Raw genomic sequence first — 15390 nt, forward strand, 5'->3', positions numbered from 1 at the left:
GAAAGATAGCTGAGATTTAGCAACAAAAAATTGTAAAACCCTTAAAAGCATCAAAACCTTTTCTGACAAACAGGAAGTTGATGCTTAAGTAAGGCGTAAAGCTTACACTTGGTAAAACTGATGAATATTTATGGAACAGGTGTATACACTTGCAGACAGCAGTAAAACGTATTGTCCTTAATTTGTAAAGGTTTGGGCATAAAAATCTGCTTTTTAGCTCAATTGGCCAAAGGCCAGGTGAGCTATTGCCATCACTTGGTGTCCTTTGTCGTCATCCGTCATTGTCATCTGTCGTCGTCATCCGCCATTAACAATTGTACAAAACTCTTCTCCTCTGAAACTACTTGACTAATTAGAACCAAACTTAGTATAAATGTTCCTTGGGATATCCTGCATAGAAAGGGTGTGGGGATTTTAGATTCATCAAAAAACATGGCCACTATTACTAAAAATAGAACATAGGGGTCAGACAGTAGTCACATATATCTCCTAAACCGTTAGGTTTAGCTAAATTCTGACACAGTTAGAAGTGTTCAGCATGATGAGATCTATCTCTGGTCAAATTTTGGTTTTAAACTGTTGAGTCATGTTGGAGATATTGCCCTTTTTCAACGATTTTTGCCATTTTTAATGTTATTTCTTTCAAAAATCTTCTCCTCTGAAACTACTTGACCAATTGAAACCAAACTATGAAGGTATGAATGTTCCTCAGGGTATCCTGCATAGAACTGATGAGGGGATTTTTGATTCATTGAAAAACATGGCCGCCATTACTAAAAATAGAACATAGGGGTCAGACAGCAGATTTTTGCATGTATCTCCAAAATCGTTAGGTTTTATCTAAAATTCTGACATGGACAAAACTGTTCATAATGATGAGATCTATATCTGGTCAAATTTTGGTTTTAAACTGTTGAGTCATGTTGGAGATATTGCCCTTTTCAATGATTTTGTTATTTTTAATATTATTTCTTTAAAAAATCTTCTACTCTGACATTATATGATCAATTGAAACCAAACTTGGTACAAATGTTCTTTGGTGTATCCTGCATAGAACTGTTGTGGGGATTTTTGATCCGTTAAAAAACATGGCTGCCATTACTAAAAATAGAACATAGGGGTCAGACGGTAGTTTTTCGCATATATCTCCAAAACCATTAGATTTAGCACAATTCTTTCATAGCTGAAATGATCCATATAATTAGGACTACAAAATGCTTCCGAGATAAAAGTTGTCAGATGACTCCTTGTAAGAGTTATTGCCCTTGAAAGGGGAAAAATGACTTTTTTTTCAACAGTTTTTAGTCAATATCTTGAAAACTATAATAGATTAAAAGAAACTTTCAGTTGTTGAAAAGGTCTTATGATAAGTCCTACCAAAGACTTCTTGTTAAATTAATTGCCTTCGAAAGGCAAAATTCAACCAGGTGAGCAATTCAGGCTCCTAGGAGCCTTTTGTTTATCCTGTACTTCTGAGATTTATTAAGTTCAACATGCTGATAAAATGCATGGTGCTACATTTGCATTATATAACAGAATTATATTCTGTTGATTTTTGTTTGATGTGTGATATACTTACAATGCTGAATTCCAAGGTTATTCAAGATAATAATGAAACAGTATCAAAGTTATAATAATTTTAATAAATAGCTGCAACCACAAACATAACGAAGAGATTCAGTATTTCCTTTCTGAAAAAATATGTTTTGGTTACTACTGTGAAAGTACTTTAATTCGTGGATACCAATTTTCGTGGATTAGGGAAGGAACACAAGTTTGTGGATTCTTAAATTCAGGGTTTTAAGGTTTTCAATATACACATCAATAGGATTCTCCTTTTCATTTGAGAATCAAAATTCATAGTTTGGTCTATCCCCGAAAATTGCAACCCAACGAACAATAGTGCTTTCACAGTATAATAAATACTGGTGGGTGAATATTAGTATAAGTTATAAAACTGACCAAAAAGGAAAAAAATTCAAATTTGAAGGGAGTGTGCACTGTGTTAAAAGCAATTTCTAATGAAGTAGATTCTTGTCAGCATTCAAAATATTTGAACATGGTGTAAGCCAAGATGTAGCTTCTCAAGAACTAAAAATATTGTTAATAGAAGAAGTTACAACATTCCCCCCCAAAATAGAATAATTTTCCATTTAAACTGGCAAACCATATATAAAAGTAAAAGCATTTATTTTATACTGCAGATGTATCTACTTAGAAACAGAAAATTTCTTGTTGGATATTTTCAAAGTGTTTTGTGAGGTAAAAGGTGAGAGAGAATAAATTTCAGTGAAAAGGGTCATCTTTGTCATGACTACAAATTAATGGGACCTTCAGGTTTGTCTTGATATGTAAAAAAGTAATATAATAACAATGCCATTATAAAATAAAAATACAAGATTTACCGACAAAACAAGAATCCCTTATAGAATAAACAAATGTGCATCAACAAAAACACATTGGCACAGTTGTAGCGTGTAAACATTATACATGCACAAACAAGACCATCACATTTTATATACACCAACAAAATGTAAATTCAGAAATCATTGCTTGTATAAATTGTTATGAGTTTTCTATTACTGACAAGAAAATTGTTTTGATTTTTGCTGCACTGAGAAAAAAACTCCAGAATCTTAACTAACTTGTAAAATGGAAATTCCATAATGCAAGTTGAGAGTAAAGCAAAGTGTGGTAACCCCTCCCCAAGTAATGATTACCAGTATATTTTCTTTAGATTTTGACTTAGGTTTGATAAACAAAATTATAGATATTCATTAGGCCTAAACATGTGCAGAGTTCAGTGAAAAAAGGAATGTAACCCTCACAGGAATCATAGAAGATGAATGGTACAGCTTCTATATCAATCAAGAATCATTGGCAAGGAGGTTATTATTAGTAAGATAAAGAAGCATCACATCACAATGTTTTCTTACAGCAATGAATTGTTTTTCTAGTTGCAGTGAAATAAATATGTGAGAAAAATACCCATGAAACAAAGACCCAAACTATACATACAATCAAACCACAAGCTTTAATTGACCCAAATATAATAAGGTAATGAAAGGAGTATGAGTACTTCAAACAATATTCCACACCATTATTCAGGGAACATTTCAGTTACTCACTGAAAGGACTTATTGTAATATTTTTCAGGTTACAAAAAAAGTTGAAACCTTCAAAAAAGATTTAGAATGGTTATAAATTCTTATGTTGTTAGTCGTCATATTTGACTTTATATAATAACTCTCGTATTATAGTTATATGTATTTAAAAAAATTTCTTTTGAAAATGAGAGGTTTACAAATGGTAATGTAACAATAGGCTCCCAGGAGCCTGAATCACTCACCTGATTAAAGTTTGTCTTTCAAGGGCAATAAATTTAACAAGGGGTTGTCCAACAATTTTGACTCAAGAAAACTTTGGTAGGACTATCATAAGGATCATTTCAGTGATAGAAAGTTTCTTTCTATCTATTATAGCTTTCAATAGATATTGGCTGAAAACTAAAAAAAACTGTCATTTTTCATCTTTCAAGGGCAATAACTCTTACAAGGAGTCATCTGACAACTATGATCCCTGAAAACTTTTGAAGGCCTTATAATGAGGGTCATTTCAGCTATACAAATAATTTGGTTAAACCTAACAGTTATGGAGATATATGCAAAAAACTACTGTCTGACCCCTATGTTCTATTTTTAGTAATGGCAGCCATGTTTTTTGACTGAATAAAAATCCCCCACAAAAGTTCTATGCAGGATACCCCAAGAAACATTCATACCAAGTTTGGTTCTAATTGGTCAAGTAGTGTCAGAGGAGAAGAGTTTTAAAAAATGATTGAAGACCGCGACTGATGACAACGGATGATGACGGACGCCAAGTGATGGCAACAGCTTCGGCCAGGTGAGCTAAAAATAGAATGTGAGCTTTCACAAACTAACTATTCGGTCAAAAGTAGTTGTAACACAATAGGTTTTCATAACTGAAATAATTAATTCAGTTATCCATGGATGTTATCAATATTACTGCATACAAATATTATCTGAATTTAGCAAAATTTATGAAATAACTCATTTTGCTTTATAATAGTCCTCTGTTTTTTTGTATTATGCATGCAAAAATTACAATAAAATTTTGTTTGCATAGTAAGGACACATTAAAAAAAAGTTCAAATTTATTTGAAATACTGTTTTTTTATTTAAAGAAACTTGATATAAACCAAACATATCCCTATCTATGGTAAAAGAAAACATGCAAAACTACAATGTACCACTGACTGTACTACCATAATATCTAGTCTTCCCAACCATACTTGTGGTACTCATTATGCAACATATTTTATACCCCACACAAACATTTATATTTCATAAATATTCCTCCATTTAGAAAATTATTGCACAGGGACAAAGCTTAATTTGGATCAATGATATATTTACAAAATTGATATTGTATATTTGAATCATCATGCCAGTGATACTGTGATACTAATGAAGTACTATTGTGAAATCAAGAGTAACAATAAAACTACAGGCTCCTAGGAGCCTGAATCACTCACCTGGTTAAAGTTCGTCTTTCAAGAGCAATAAATTTATTAAGGAGTTGTCCAACTATTTTGACTCAAAAAGACTTTAGTAGGACTATATTAAAGATCATTTCAGTGATTGAAAGTTTCTTTCTATCTATCATAGTTTTCAGGATATTGGCTAAAAACTATAAAAAAAGGCATTTTTCATCTTTCAAGGGCAATAACTCTCACAAGGAGTCGCCTGACAATTTTGATACCTGAAGACTTTTGAAGGCCTTATAATAAGGGTCATTTCAGCAAATGAAATAATTATGCTAAACCTAATTGTTTTGGAGATATATGCGAAAAACTACTGTCTAACCCCTATGTTCTATTTTTAGTAATGGTGGCCATGTTTTTTAACGGATCAAAAATCCCCACATCAGTTCTATGCAGGATTCCCAAGAAACAGTCATACCAAGTTTAATTCTAATTGGTCAAGTGGTGTTAGAGAAGAAGATTTTTGTAAGAAATAACATGTCGAAAAGGGCAATAACTACAACACGGCTTAACATATTACAATGAAAATTTAACCACAGATAGATCTCATCATGCTGAACACTTTTATCCCTGCAGAATTTGGCTAAACCTGACGGTTTTGGAGATATTTGTGAAAAACTACTTTCTGACCCCTATGTTCTATTTTTAGTAACGGTGTCCATGTCTTTCAATGGATCAAAAATCCCCACATCAATTCTATGTAGGATACCCCAAGGAATATTCATACCAACTTAAGTTCCAAATTGGTCAAATAGTGTCAGAGGAGAAGAGTTTTGAAAAATTGTTAACGACGACGGACGACAAGTGATGGCAATAACTCACTTGGCCTTTGGCCAGATGAGCTAAAAATAAATTTTACATACAATCTATTGTAATATTGCTTAGTAAAAAATGAATTTTCATAAACTTACATAATAAAAGAGAAATGCTGGATGAAGTCCAACAAGACACTAGTCAAAACAGTAACATAATTATCACAATTGTTTATAAACTCTTTAGTAATAGAGATCATACATTTGTTGTAAAACTAGAATACTTTTTATGTGTTGACCTTAGTCCAATAAGAGATTGGATTTGTACAAATTTTGCTGATAAATATCTGTCCCATGATTCTTTGTTTTTACTGTAGATATTAAGATATATTCCTAGCACCACTATAAGAGCTGACCATAGATATCTGAAAATAAAAAATAGAACATGAGTGTTTCTGATTCATGGATGTAAGTTATCTCTACCATAGAGGTTGTACATAATTTTGTTCAACCAAATTTTTGTTAACTACTTTTGTCTTTTGGGATGTGGAGTTCAATAGTTAAGAAATTGGACAGTATACATCACCTATTTACAAATATTGTGCAGGAGCTTACATTAACATACACATATACTGAGTTGAGTTCTGTAAAACCAAAGTGTCTCACAAGGTAACTCACCATGATAAAGCTAAATATGAAATATTGAAATATTATGCATCAAGTAAAATGTGTATACATATGACATATATTTCAAATGAAATATTGGAAATGTACTGTGTCAACATTCCTTCAAGCAGGAAGTCTGGGACAAATGGACTAGTAAAAGTACACATTTATACACCACAATTATGCTTAAAACTGTTTTATACATGTACATGCATATGTTTTATTGATGAAACCTTTAATCCTTAATATCAATACTGTAAATTCAGAAATTTTCTCCATTGTTTTATTCATGAAAGACATGGGATGGCTCACATATATAAAAACTCAAATTTTGAATGTCTACCCCCTGCCCTTGATTTATCTCCATTGGACAACAGGTGTTACAATTTTGTGATCACAATAATTAAAATAATTTTAAAGTCAGTTTTTTAAAAACTATTGTTGTTAAATTAAAGAAGTTTTAATAAAAAACACTTTGTTTTTACAAGTGTTTTGTTTGTACATTATGTAGTTATATTTGTCTTTTTTTTTTTTCACCACACATAAAAGTATACAACCATTCTAAATTACGTGACATTGTTTTCTTTACTTTTAAAATCCCCATTAACCACATTAACTTTAATTACCAGTACAAGACTTTTTACTTGTAGTTAGATCCCCATGGAAGGTTAAGGTAATAATTGACTGTAGATGTGTATTGCCTCCAAAGCAATGGTTAATTAACATTACTTTTTGACTTTATACTTTGATTTTGCTTGGTAAATATGAACTGCAAATACTGACAATACCTAATTATATTTTTTTCCATCCAACAGTCCAATCACAAAAAATTTATGCACCCAAATTTTTCTGATTTTACAGTAATTCCGTACCTTTCCTTATTAGATTTTCTTCTACTCAGCTCAATGCAATGCTTGCAGGGTATATTATATATATGTCTTGATTAAAATCAGTTATCTAATTCTATATATATATAATAATAAAAAACTTACTGAAATGTGAATGGCTTTGCAAAGAAAATGAAGGACAGTATAATAGTGATAGCTTTCCTACAGGTAGTCACTGAAATAAAGCAACATACACATATCAAACATGCTGCATTAAAAAATGTGAGGCAACCAAAGAAAAAATATCAATATTCAAGAGTATGAAAGTACACTGTATTTGTTGCATCAATTTGATAGATGTATGAATATTTTACCAGGAAGAAATACTTTGATTTAAAATTTTTGTCACAGACTATTTCACATTTTTATTGTACATTCCATCCTTTTTAATGCAAGTTGATAGTTCATAATGTTTTTTTTAAGTTCAGTAATTGTATACAGTGTCGATGACATCTTATTATCACTGTGAAAACTACTGGTCCTCTTCTTTATTGTCTGTCAATGACAAATAACACTCACTTACGGTACATAAGAAAATTTACTGAATATTTTCTGCATTAGTGATAAACAAGCCTGAATTGCTCACCTGGTTGAATTTTGCATTTCAAAGGCAATAAATGCAAAGTTGTCCAACAATTTTGACTCAAAAAGTCTTTGGAAGGACTTATCATAAGATCTTCTCAACAAATGAGTTTCTTTTACTCTATCATAGTTTTCAAGAAATTGACTGAAAACTGTTAAAAAAAGGAGTCATTTTTCCCCTTTCAAAGACAATAACTCTCACAAGAAGTCATCTGACAACTTTTATCCCTGAAGACTTTTGTAGTCCTAATAATATGGATCATTTCCGCTATTGAAGAATTTTGCTAAACCTAATGGTTTTGAAGATATATGCGTAATACTGTCTGACCCCTATGTTCTATTTTTAGTAATGGCAGCCATGTTTTTCAACAAATCAAATATCCCCATATCAGTTCTATGCAGGATACCCCATGAAACATTCATACCATGTTTGGTTTCAATTGGTCTAGTTTCAGAGGAGAAGAGTCTTGTATAATTGTTAACGACGGACGAGGACAACAACGGACAATGACGACGACAGATGCCAAGTGATGGCAATAGCTCACATGGCCTTTGGCCAGGTGAGCTAAAAACAGTACCTGTGACAGCTATTAATGCCCCTAGAGATTTGACTAGAGTTAGAACAACATTGACACCTAAGTATCCTGATGTTGAAAATATCACAGCATAACCATAGGTTTTCAATGGATACTGCAAAGAAAACAATAATACTGGTAATGCAGTGTCATAATATTAGTGACAAAAGAATAGCAAAATTTTTGAAAGGACTTAAAATATGCTAAGAAAATGTGTCAAACAATTCTCTATTGTATAAATCATTAAGAATAGCTAAGTACTGGCAAGTATGATAATGAACAGCGGCACAATGTAGCAGTTTATCATTTTAGAAGAATGGTAAATTGTTTTGGAACTGGTTTATTCTATTTTATACAAGATAAGCCATTGCAATTATCAAACTAAATAGAAATTATACAAAAAACCCCAATATATGTCAAATGTCTATTTTTTTCTAAATTACTTACATCTTTACAAAACTCAAATGCAGGTAAGAGTGTCCCAGAGAAAACTAAACCAACTAATATGTATAAAAATCCAATAGAATAGGAATACAAAACCTGAAATAAAAACATATATCGGTATATAATTCAAATTACTAGTAATCAATGCTTTAATCCTCAAGTATAATGTGACATCATTTCAAGTAAAATAACACAAATGTTAATTTAAAAATGTAATCTACATATATGTCAAATACCATAATAATTCAATAATGACTTAAACTTTATCAAAATTTAAATTGTGTGAGTATTACATTTTGTATGGGTAACATACCATTTCTGAGTTGGATGCTTGGTACTGTTTGAGAGCTTTCTCCTGAACATTACCAATAGCCCCATCAGCTAGTAATGCCAAAGAGATTAAAATAACACCTGTAATATCAAACAATAGATGAAAATCTTCAATTTTATTGCTCTCATGGTTTTATACACATTGCATCTGACTGTTGATTGTCAGATCAAAGGATACAGTTTTTCTAAGATGAGATATTTAACCTAATTAAAAGGAAAACATAAAGTTGCATTTGTTTTCATGATAGGTATATGATATCCCACTCGTTCAATTTGGGGTATAAAAAGGGACCATTAAAACAATGGTGTGAATAATTTTGGTATGTTACATTAACTTTAAACAATAAATATAATACCTACTTAATATGCACTTTACTATTGACTTGTACAATAGCACTAGTAACCCATGGTACATACCATAAGTATCGAAGCTAGGAGAAACACTGCTGTCAGCTAGGGTAAATAAAATTAATCCTACACACATACATAACATAGCTGTTACTTCTATACATGTGTACCTTTTACCTGCAAAAATAAAAATAAAATTCATAACAATTACCTGCTATTATTATTGGTTAATATGTATTTATCATAAGAAAAACTTGATATCATTAGATGGAATCCATCTCTGTTGGCTCCAATGTTATTTGTTAAGATGATCTGATGGTAGTCCATATGCCAAATCTCAAAGTCCTATTATCAAAGACTAGATATGATTTATAACATCAAGGGCCCTAATCAAAACTGTACATTATAACTAAACTTTATTTCAGATAGTACAGCACTATATTGGCTGTGGTAGTACAATGGGCTTTAAAAAATAAAATGCAAAGGGAGATTACTTACCCTGAATGAAAATGCCTCCAAGCATCACTGGTATAAGTTTACAACACTTGAATATAACTTGTGTAGGATAATTCAAGTAACCTACAGAGGTATTAGATAAACCCATAGTTGATACTGTCAAAAAAGCAATCACAATGTAAGATGACAGAGGTATCCTGAAATAAAGAGATATTTAGAAGGTAATCACAACGTAAGATGACAAATGTATCCTGAAATACAGAGATATTTAGGAGGTACCAATAATCACAATGTAAGATGACAGATGTATCCTGAAGTAAAGAGATATTTTGAAGGCAATCACAATGTAAGATAAAAGGTGTCAAGAAATAAAGAGATATTTAGAAGGCAATCACAATGTAAGATGACAGATGTATCCTGAAGTAAGAGATATTTTGAAGGCAACCACAATGTAAGATGAAAGGTGTCAAGAAATAAAGAGATATTTAGAAGGTAATCACAATGTAAGATGACAGAGGTATTCTGAAATAAAGAGATATTTTGAAGGCAATCACAATGTAAGATGAAAGGTGTCAAGAAATAAAAATATATTTAGAAAGTAATCACAATGTAAGATGACAGAGGTATTCTGAAATTAAGAGATATTTAGAAGGTAATCACAATGTAAGATGACAGAGGTATCCTGAAGTAAAGAGATATTTAGAAGGTAATAAAAATTTAAGATGACAGAGGTATCCTGAAATAAAGAGATATTTAGAAGGTAATCACAACATAAGATGAAAAGGTGTCAAGAAATAAATAGATAATCAGAAGGTAATCACAATGTAAGATGAAAAGGCATCAGGAAATAAAGAAGCAAATGCAATTTGTTCTACTTTAGATGATATAAAAAAGAAGTTTAAAGTGGTGCTGTAAAAAGTGACATAACTAATGATCACAATAAGAATTCTCTTTTCCAATTAATAAATAATATTTCGTGTAACAATATTTTCTTAAAATCAATCATCTTGTGATTATGGTTATGTTAAAAAACATTTTTTTTGCAAATTATCTCCCTTTGTAACATTAATTATTTATTATTTATTGTTTAAAGTATCCTTACTTTGTAGTCTGACTCATCATGTATCAGATTACTTTATCAAGGGAAAACATTGTATTATAATAAAGGCTTTTGTTTGCATTTTTTTCAGATAAAAAATCCTGAAGTATTCAAAATAAGTTATGTTTTTTGAATGCATGTACACTTTTCTTTAACTTTGCAAAAGATATGAAAAATATGCTGATGGTTTAATTATTATCATTCAATTCATGAAATGCTGAACTTGCTGGTACATGAACTAGACACTTAGTAGTACTAGCACTTTTGATATACATGTAAGAGAATTTTATGAGAGAGTATTATTAGTTACATAGTCACATAGTCATTTAGTTACCAGGAACAGAATTTACCCTGGTCAGTAGATTTTATACCGGGTGAGGTGTAACCGAGTCAGGTATAAAATCTACTGACCAGGGTAAATTACATACCCAGTCACTAAATGACTATGTAAAAAATTTACACTATTGATGACCTATATATAAATGATTGAAATAATCAACTCTTTGACACATTTCGTTTGATCGCCATTTTGTTCTGACTAGAAATGGTAAGGACAATAACTCAAGCATTGATGGGTAATCACTAAATAAGGCACCAGGTAAAATAAATACACTGCCTTCATGTGATGCTTATGCAGCGTGGGGATTGGCTGATTTTTTCAGAGGTGGGGTAATGAGAATTTCTTAATTTGGAATGAGCAGTTACAAGACCTGCTTTCACCATAGGTGACACAGGTAAAAAACACGTTCATCAAATTGTACCTTCTTGTTTTGTCTGCTTTAAATTGTAGTTCTGTGAGACCAAATAGTGTATACAAGGCAAACTGCACCAGGGTTAGGTACCAACCATAGGGTTTAAATCCATCCAACTTAAATATCAGTTCCTGAAGATATAATAACATTTGTATTGAATTTCAATTTGGATTATAAAAATGGTGCTTCTAAACAAAAAGTTACAACCTTTTTATAAGAACTTTTACTAGTTAAAAAGAAATAAATAATGATAACCAAATTGTTTTGTGATTTAAATCTGACAATTCTATTTTGTAATAGTGTATCAGTGATATGAAGAGAAAATCATGTGATGCATTGACTTCAGTAGTAAAACTATGTGTTAAAATTTCAGTAAGAGGGTACTGTGTAGCCTTCAAAAAGGCATTATAAAGAAAAGCTCTTGTAAAATTATTTATTTATTTGACAGATATTATGTAGGTTTAGAGAGTTATTTCAATAACCTACCACACTTCATGCATTATTTCAGCACTTTTGTATTACACTGATTTTCATGTTTATGACAAATACTTGCAATACCGGTAGCCTTTTCTTCTTATTTCAAGTATTTGTCCCATATATTCAAATTTACCTGCATGTAACCGTAGATTAAGTAGAAGAAAAATACAGCTGCAGTTAGAAGGAGAAACTGCACAGTTGGGGAAAATCCTGATATATCGAAACAAGCAATCTTTATATCTACTGCTTTTCTTGCAGGTTGTTCAGATCCAGGAACATTAATCACTGTTGAAGTACTATTTGTAGCAGACATGGCTGAATTGACTTTCTGTCTCAGTCCAACAGGAGGTGCATGTATCCTTGATGACATTGATCTAAGTTACAAATGGTACTAAATTATTACAAACAAATGCAGTTACAATGTGTAACAGAATACAATGACTTATGTTTTTGTGCTTTAATTACACTAGTAGGCTATGATAAAAAACTAGATGTGTAAATGCAACACAAATACATTTATTGCAACTGCAGAATGCTAAACAGCAGGATTGGTTTAAATTCTACAGTATTGGAATTTGATTCATGAGAACAGAAATAGCAAATAAACTTTGTTTTGAATTAAAAGAAGGAAGGACAATGATGAAAATATAAACCCCAGTCATTTTGTAATGTTAGGACATAAAAAGTTATACAAAAATTATCTATATTCTGAACTTTTTTAGAGCCAAAGTAGATTCAATCATTATTTTAAAATAATTTGTAAAATTGGTGGTTGAGTTTTCAAGGCTATGTCTGTTTATTTTTTTACTTTAATCCCATGCCCTCATAAAAATTGTATCTGTTGCAGTCATGTACATCACAGAAAACACATTCTAAGTGTCTAAATGCAACAAAAGAATAATCTTTCAATGTATATAGACATTATGTCTTTACCACAATCTACATGTACATTGTAATTGTAACATCAACCATTATCACAGGTTTTGCAAGCATATATTGGAGGTTTCTTTTACCTGCCTCTTACAATTAACACTGATGTATTACAAGGATCATATTTGTGTAAAGATTGATTTGAGAAATTTGGATTTTTAAAAAGAATGCACGTGTAAAAGTGTATAATGTGGAGAGATTTAAAAACAAGGAACTCCAGGAGCCTGAATTGCTCATCATTTCATTTTTTGTCTTTCAAGACCAATAACTCTAACAAGGAACTGTCCAACAACTTTGACTCAAGAAAACTTTGGTAGGACTTATCATAAGGATCATTTCATCAATTGAAAGTTAATTCTATCTATCATAGTTTTCAAAATATTGGCTGAAAACAGCTAAAACATAATTTTTTGCCATTCAAGGGCAATAACTCTAACAAAGAATCATCCACGAAGTTTGATTCTTGCAAACTTTTGTAGCTTGTATCATAAGGATCATTTCAGCAACTGAAAGTTTCATTCTATCTATCAAAGTTAACAAGATATTGGCTAAAAACTGTAAAAAAAAAAACAAAAAACAAAAAAAAACATCATTTTCACCTTTCAAGGGCAATAATTCTTACAAAGAGTTGTCTGACAACTTAGATCCCTGCAGACTTTTGTATGCCTTATAATAAGGATCGTTTCAGCAATAAAAGATTTGGCTAAAGCTAAAGTTTTTGGAGATATATGCAAAAAACTACTGTCTGACCTCTATGTTCTATTTTTTGTAATGACAGCCATGTTTTTTGACGAATCATGTTGCACATCAGCTCTATGCAGGATACCCCAAGAAACATTCATACCAAGTTTGGTTCCAGTTGGTTAAGTAGTGGCAGAGGAGATTTTTGGAAGAAATAACATTTAAAATAGCAAAAAAATGTCAAAAAGGCAATAACTCCAACATGGCTAAGCAGATTAACATAATTTCACCACATATAAATCTCATCATGCTGAAAACTTTTACCAATTTTAAAATTTGCCTTAACCTTACAGTTTTAGAGATCTATGCCATAAACTTCTGTCTGACCCCTTTGTTCTATTTTTAGTAACAGTGGCTATGTTTTTTGACGAATAAAAATCCTCACATCAGTTCTATGCAGGATACCCCAAGAAAATTCATACAAAGTTTGGTTCCAGTTTGTCAAGTAGTGTCAGAGAAGAAGAGTTTTTAAAAATTGTTAATGAAGACAGACAATGATGACGACGAGGAATGCCAAGTGATGGCAATAGCTCACATGGCCTTTGGCCAGGTGAGCTAAAAAGGTGCAGGATGCAAAAAATTAACAATATTGATAGGGACAAAACATCAGTAGTTTCTTATAGAAACTTTTATCATACATGTAGGTAAGTAATCACCAAATAGCAAACAGCTGATCAGGGATGATGTACAATGATGTCTCATTGGACCTACTACCATTTTATGGACAAACAATCATTTGTTCATGATAAATGTCTACTGCCCAGCTGATCTGACAAATCCTTTCAACTGAACAGGTCTTAATTTAGGGATTTCAACTGTGAGAATTATAGAGGCTTGGAAGAATTGTTAGGCTTAACTGACAATCATATCTTGCATGAACTGAATTTCTATGCTACAATCTTACTATTCAATTCCCATCAATTGATCCTAGTTTGCTACAAAAAAAAAAAAAACTTAAACTGACTATTCAAAAATAAAGGGTCTAATGAAAGTCAAGAAAAAATACTGTTGTACATTTAATGGCTGCTGTGTTGCCTCTTATCTAAACAGAGGTAGAGAGGTGTTTTCTCAGGTCAAAGTGGTGAGATGTGGTTATAGAAAGAAGATGAAGCAGATCACATTAAATAATATTTAAGATATTAGACTTAGTTGTACCAAGAAGTGTCATGAAGCTTCGTCAGATTATTTATTTTATAAACTAACCCCTATACTAACTCAGTGAAAATAGTAAAGTCTAAAAATGTATGACTGTAAACCTTACATGTACACACTTTAGTATTTCACTTAACATGCCCTTTTTGAAAATTCAACAGCATGCCAAAGTGCTCTTTTCCAGGACCTGCACCCTGCCCTTTTGAAATCCTAGCTGGAATATTGAATAGCAAGAGCACATAGCTCCGTCCCTCATAGTCATACTACGAGTCAAAGGCAAAGCCTTAAATCTTATTAAAATAAAATGTACATGTATAAATAAGTTTAACAAATCAAAATAGAATGGTTAAATACTGGATAACAACCCCACAAGAGGAGGGTTCAATAAGATCAGATATATTTACAATTACATATGTAAACTATACTAGCCTAAGTTATGGCTTAACTCATCAACTGAGAGAAAATTTTGACAACATTTTCTAAGGAAAACATCTTTTGAAGAACACCCATGAATTCATAGTCATACTTTTCTAATTTTTACAATAGAATAACATTTATCTTCTACGAGACAATACTCGTACAGACACCTCAACTGCTGACAGCTCAGCGGCTTGTTGAAAAACTTCACCGGAACT

General features: G+C 31.5%; 1 protein-coding gene across 1 annotated transcript; it reads right to left on the reverse strand.

Moving 5' to 3' along the window:
• Window positions 1–4173: 4173 nt before the first annotated feature.
• On the reverse strand, window positions 4174–15375 carry LOC148629488 (adenosine 3'-phospho 5'-phosphosulfate transporter 2-like). The gene is made up of 10 exons (XM_088552116.1): window positions 15343–15375; window positions 12066–12306; window positions 11465–11586; window positions 9647–9801; window positions 9218–9325; window positions 8784–8881; window positions 8474–8566; window positions 8030–8141; window positions 6975–7044; window positions 4174–5741 (listed from the first exon to the last, which is right to left on the reverse strand). Exons 2-10 carry the CDS (start codon window positions 12300–12302, stop codon window positions 5573–5575), a joined length of 1164 nt encoding a protein of 387 aa, XP_088408242.1. The 5' UTR covers window positions 12303–12306; window positions 15343–15375; the 3' UTR covers window positions 4174–5572.
• Between the last annotated feature and the right edge of the window lie 15 nt (window positions 15376–15390).

This window comes from Perna viridis, chromosome 1 (assembly GCF_037379345.1).
Source record: "Perna viridis isolate PV_CMFRI_1.1 ecotype Kerala chromosome 1, ASM3737934v1, whole genome shotgun sequence".
NCBI classification, from domain to species: domain Eukaryota; kingdom Metazoa; phylum Mollusca; class Bivalvia; order Mytilida; family Mytilidae; genus Perna; species Perna viridis.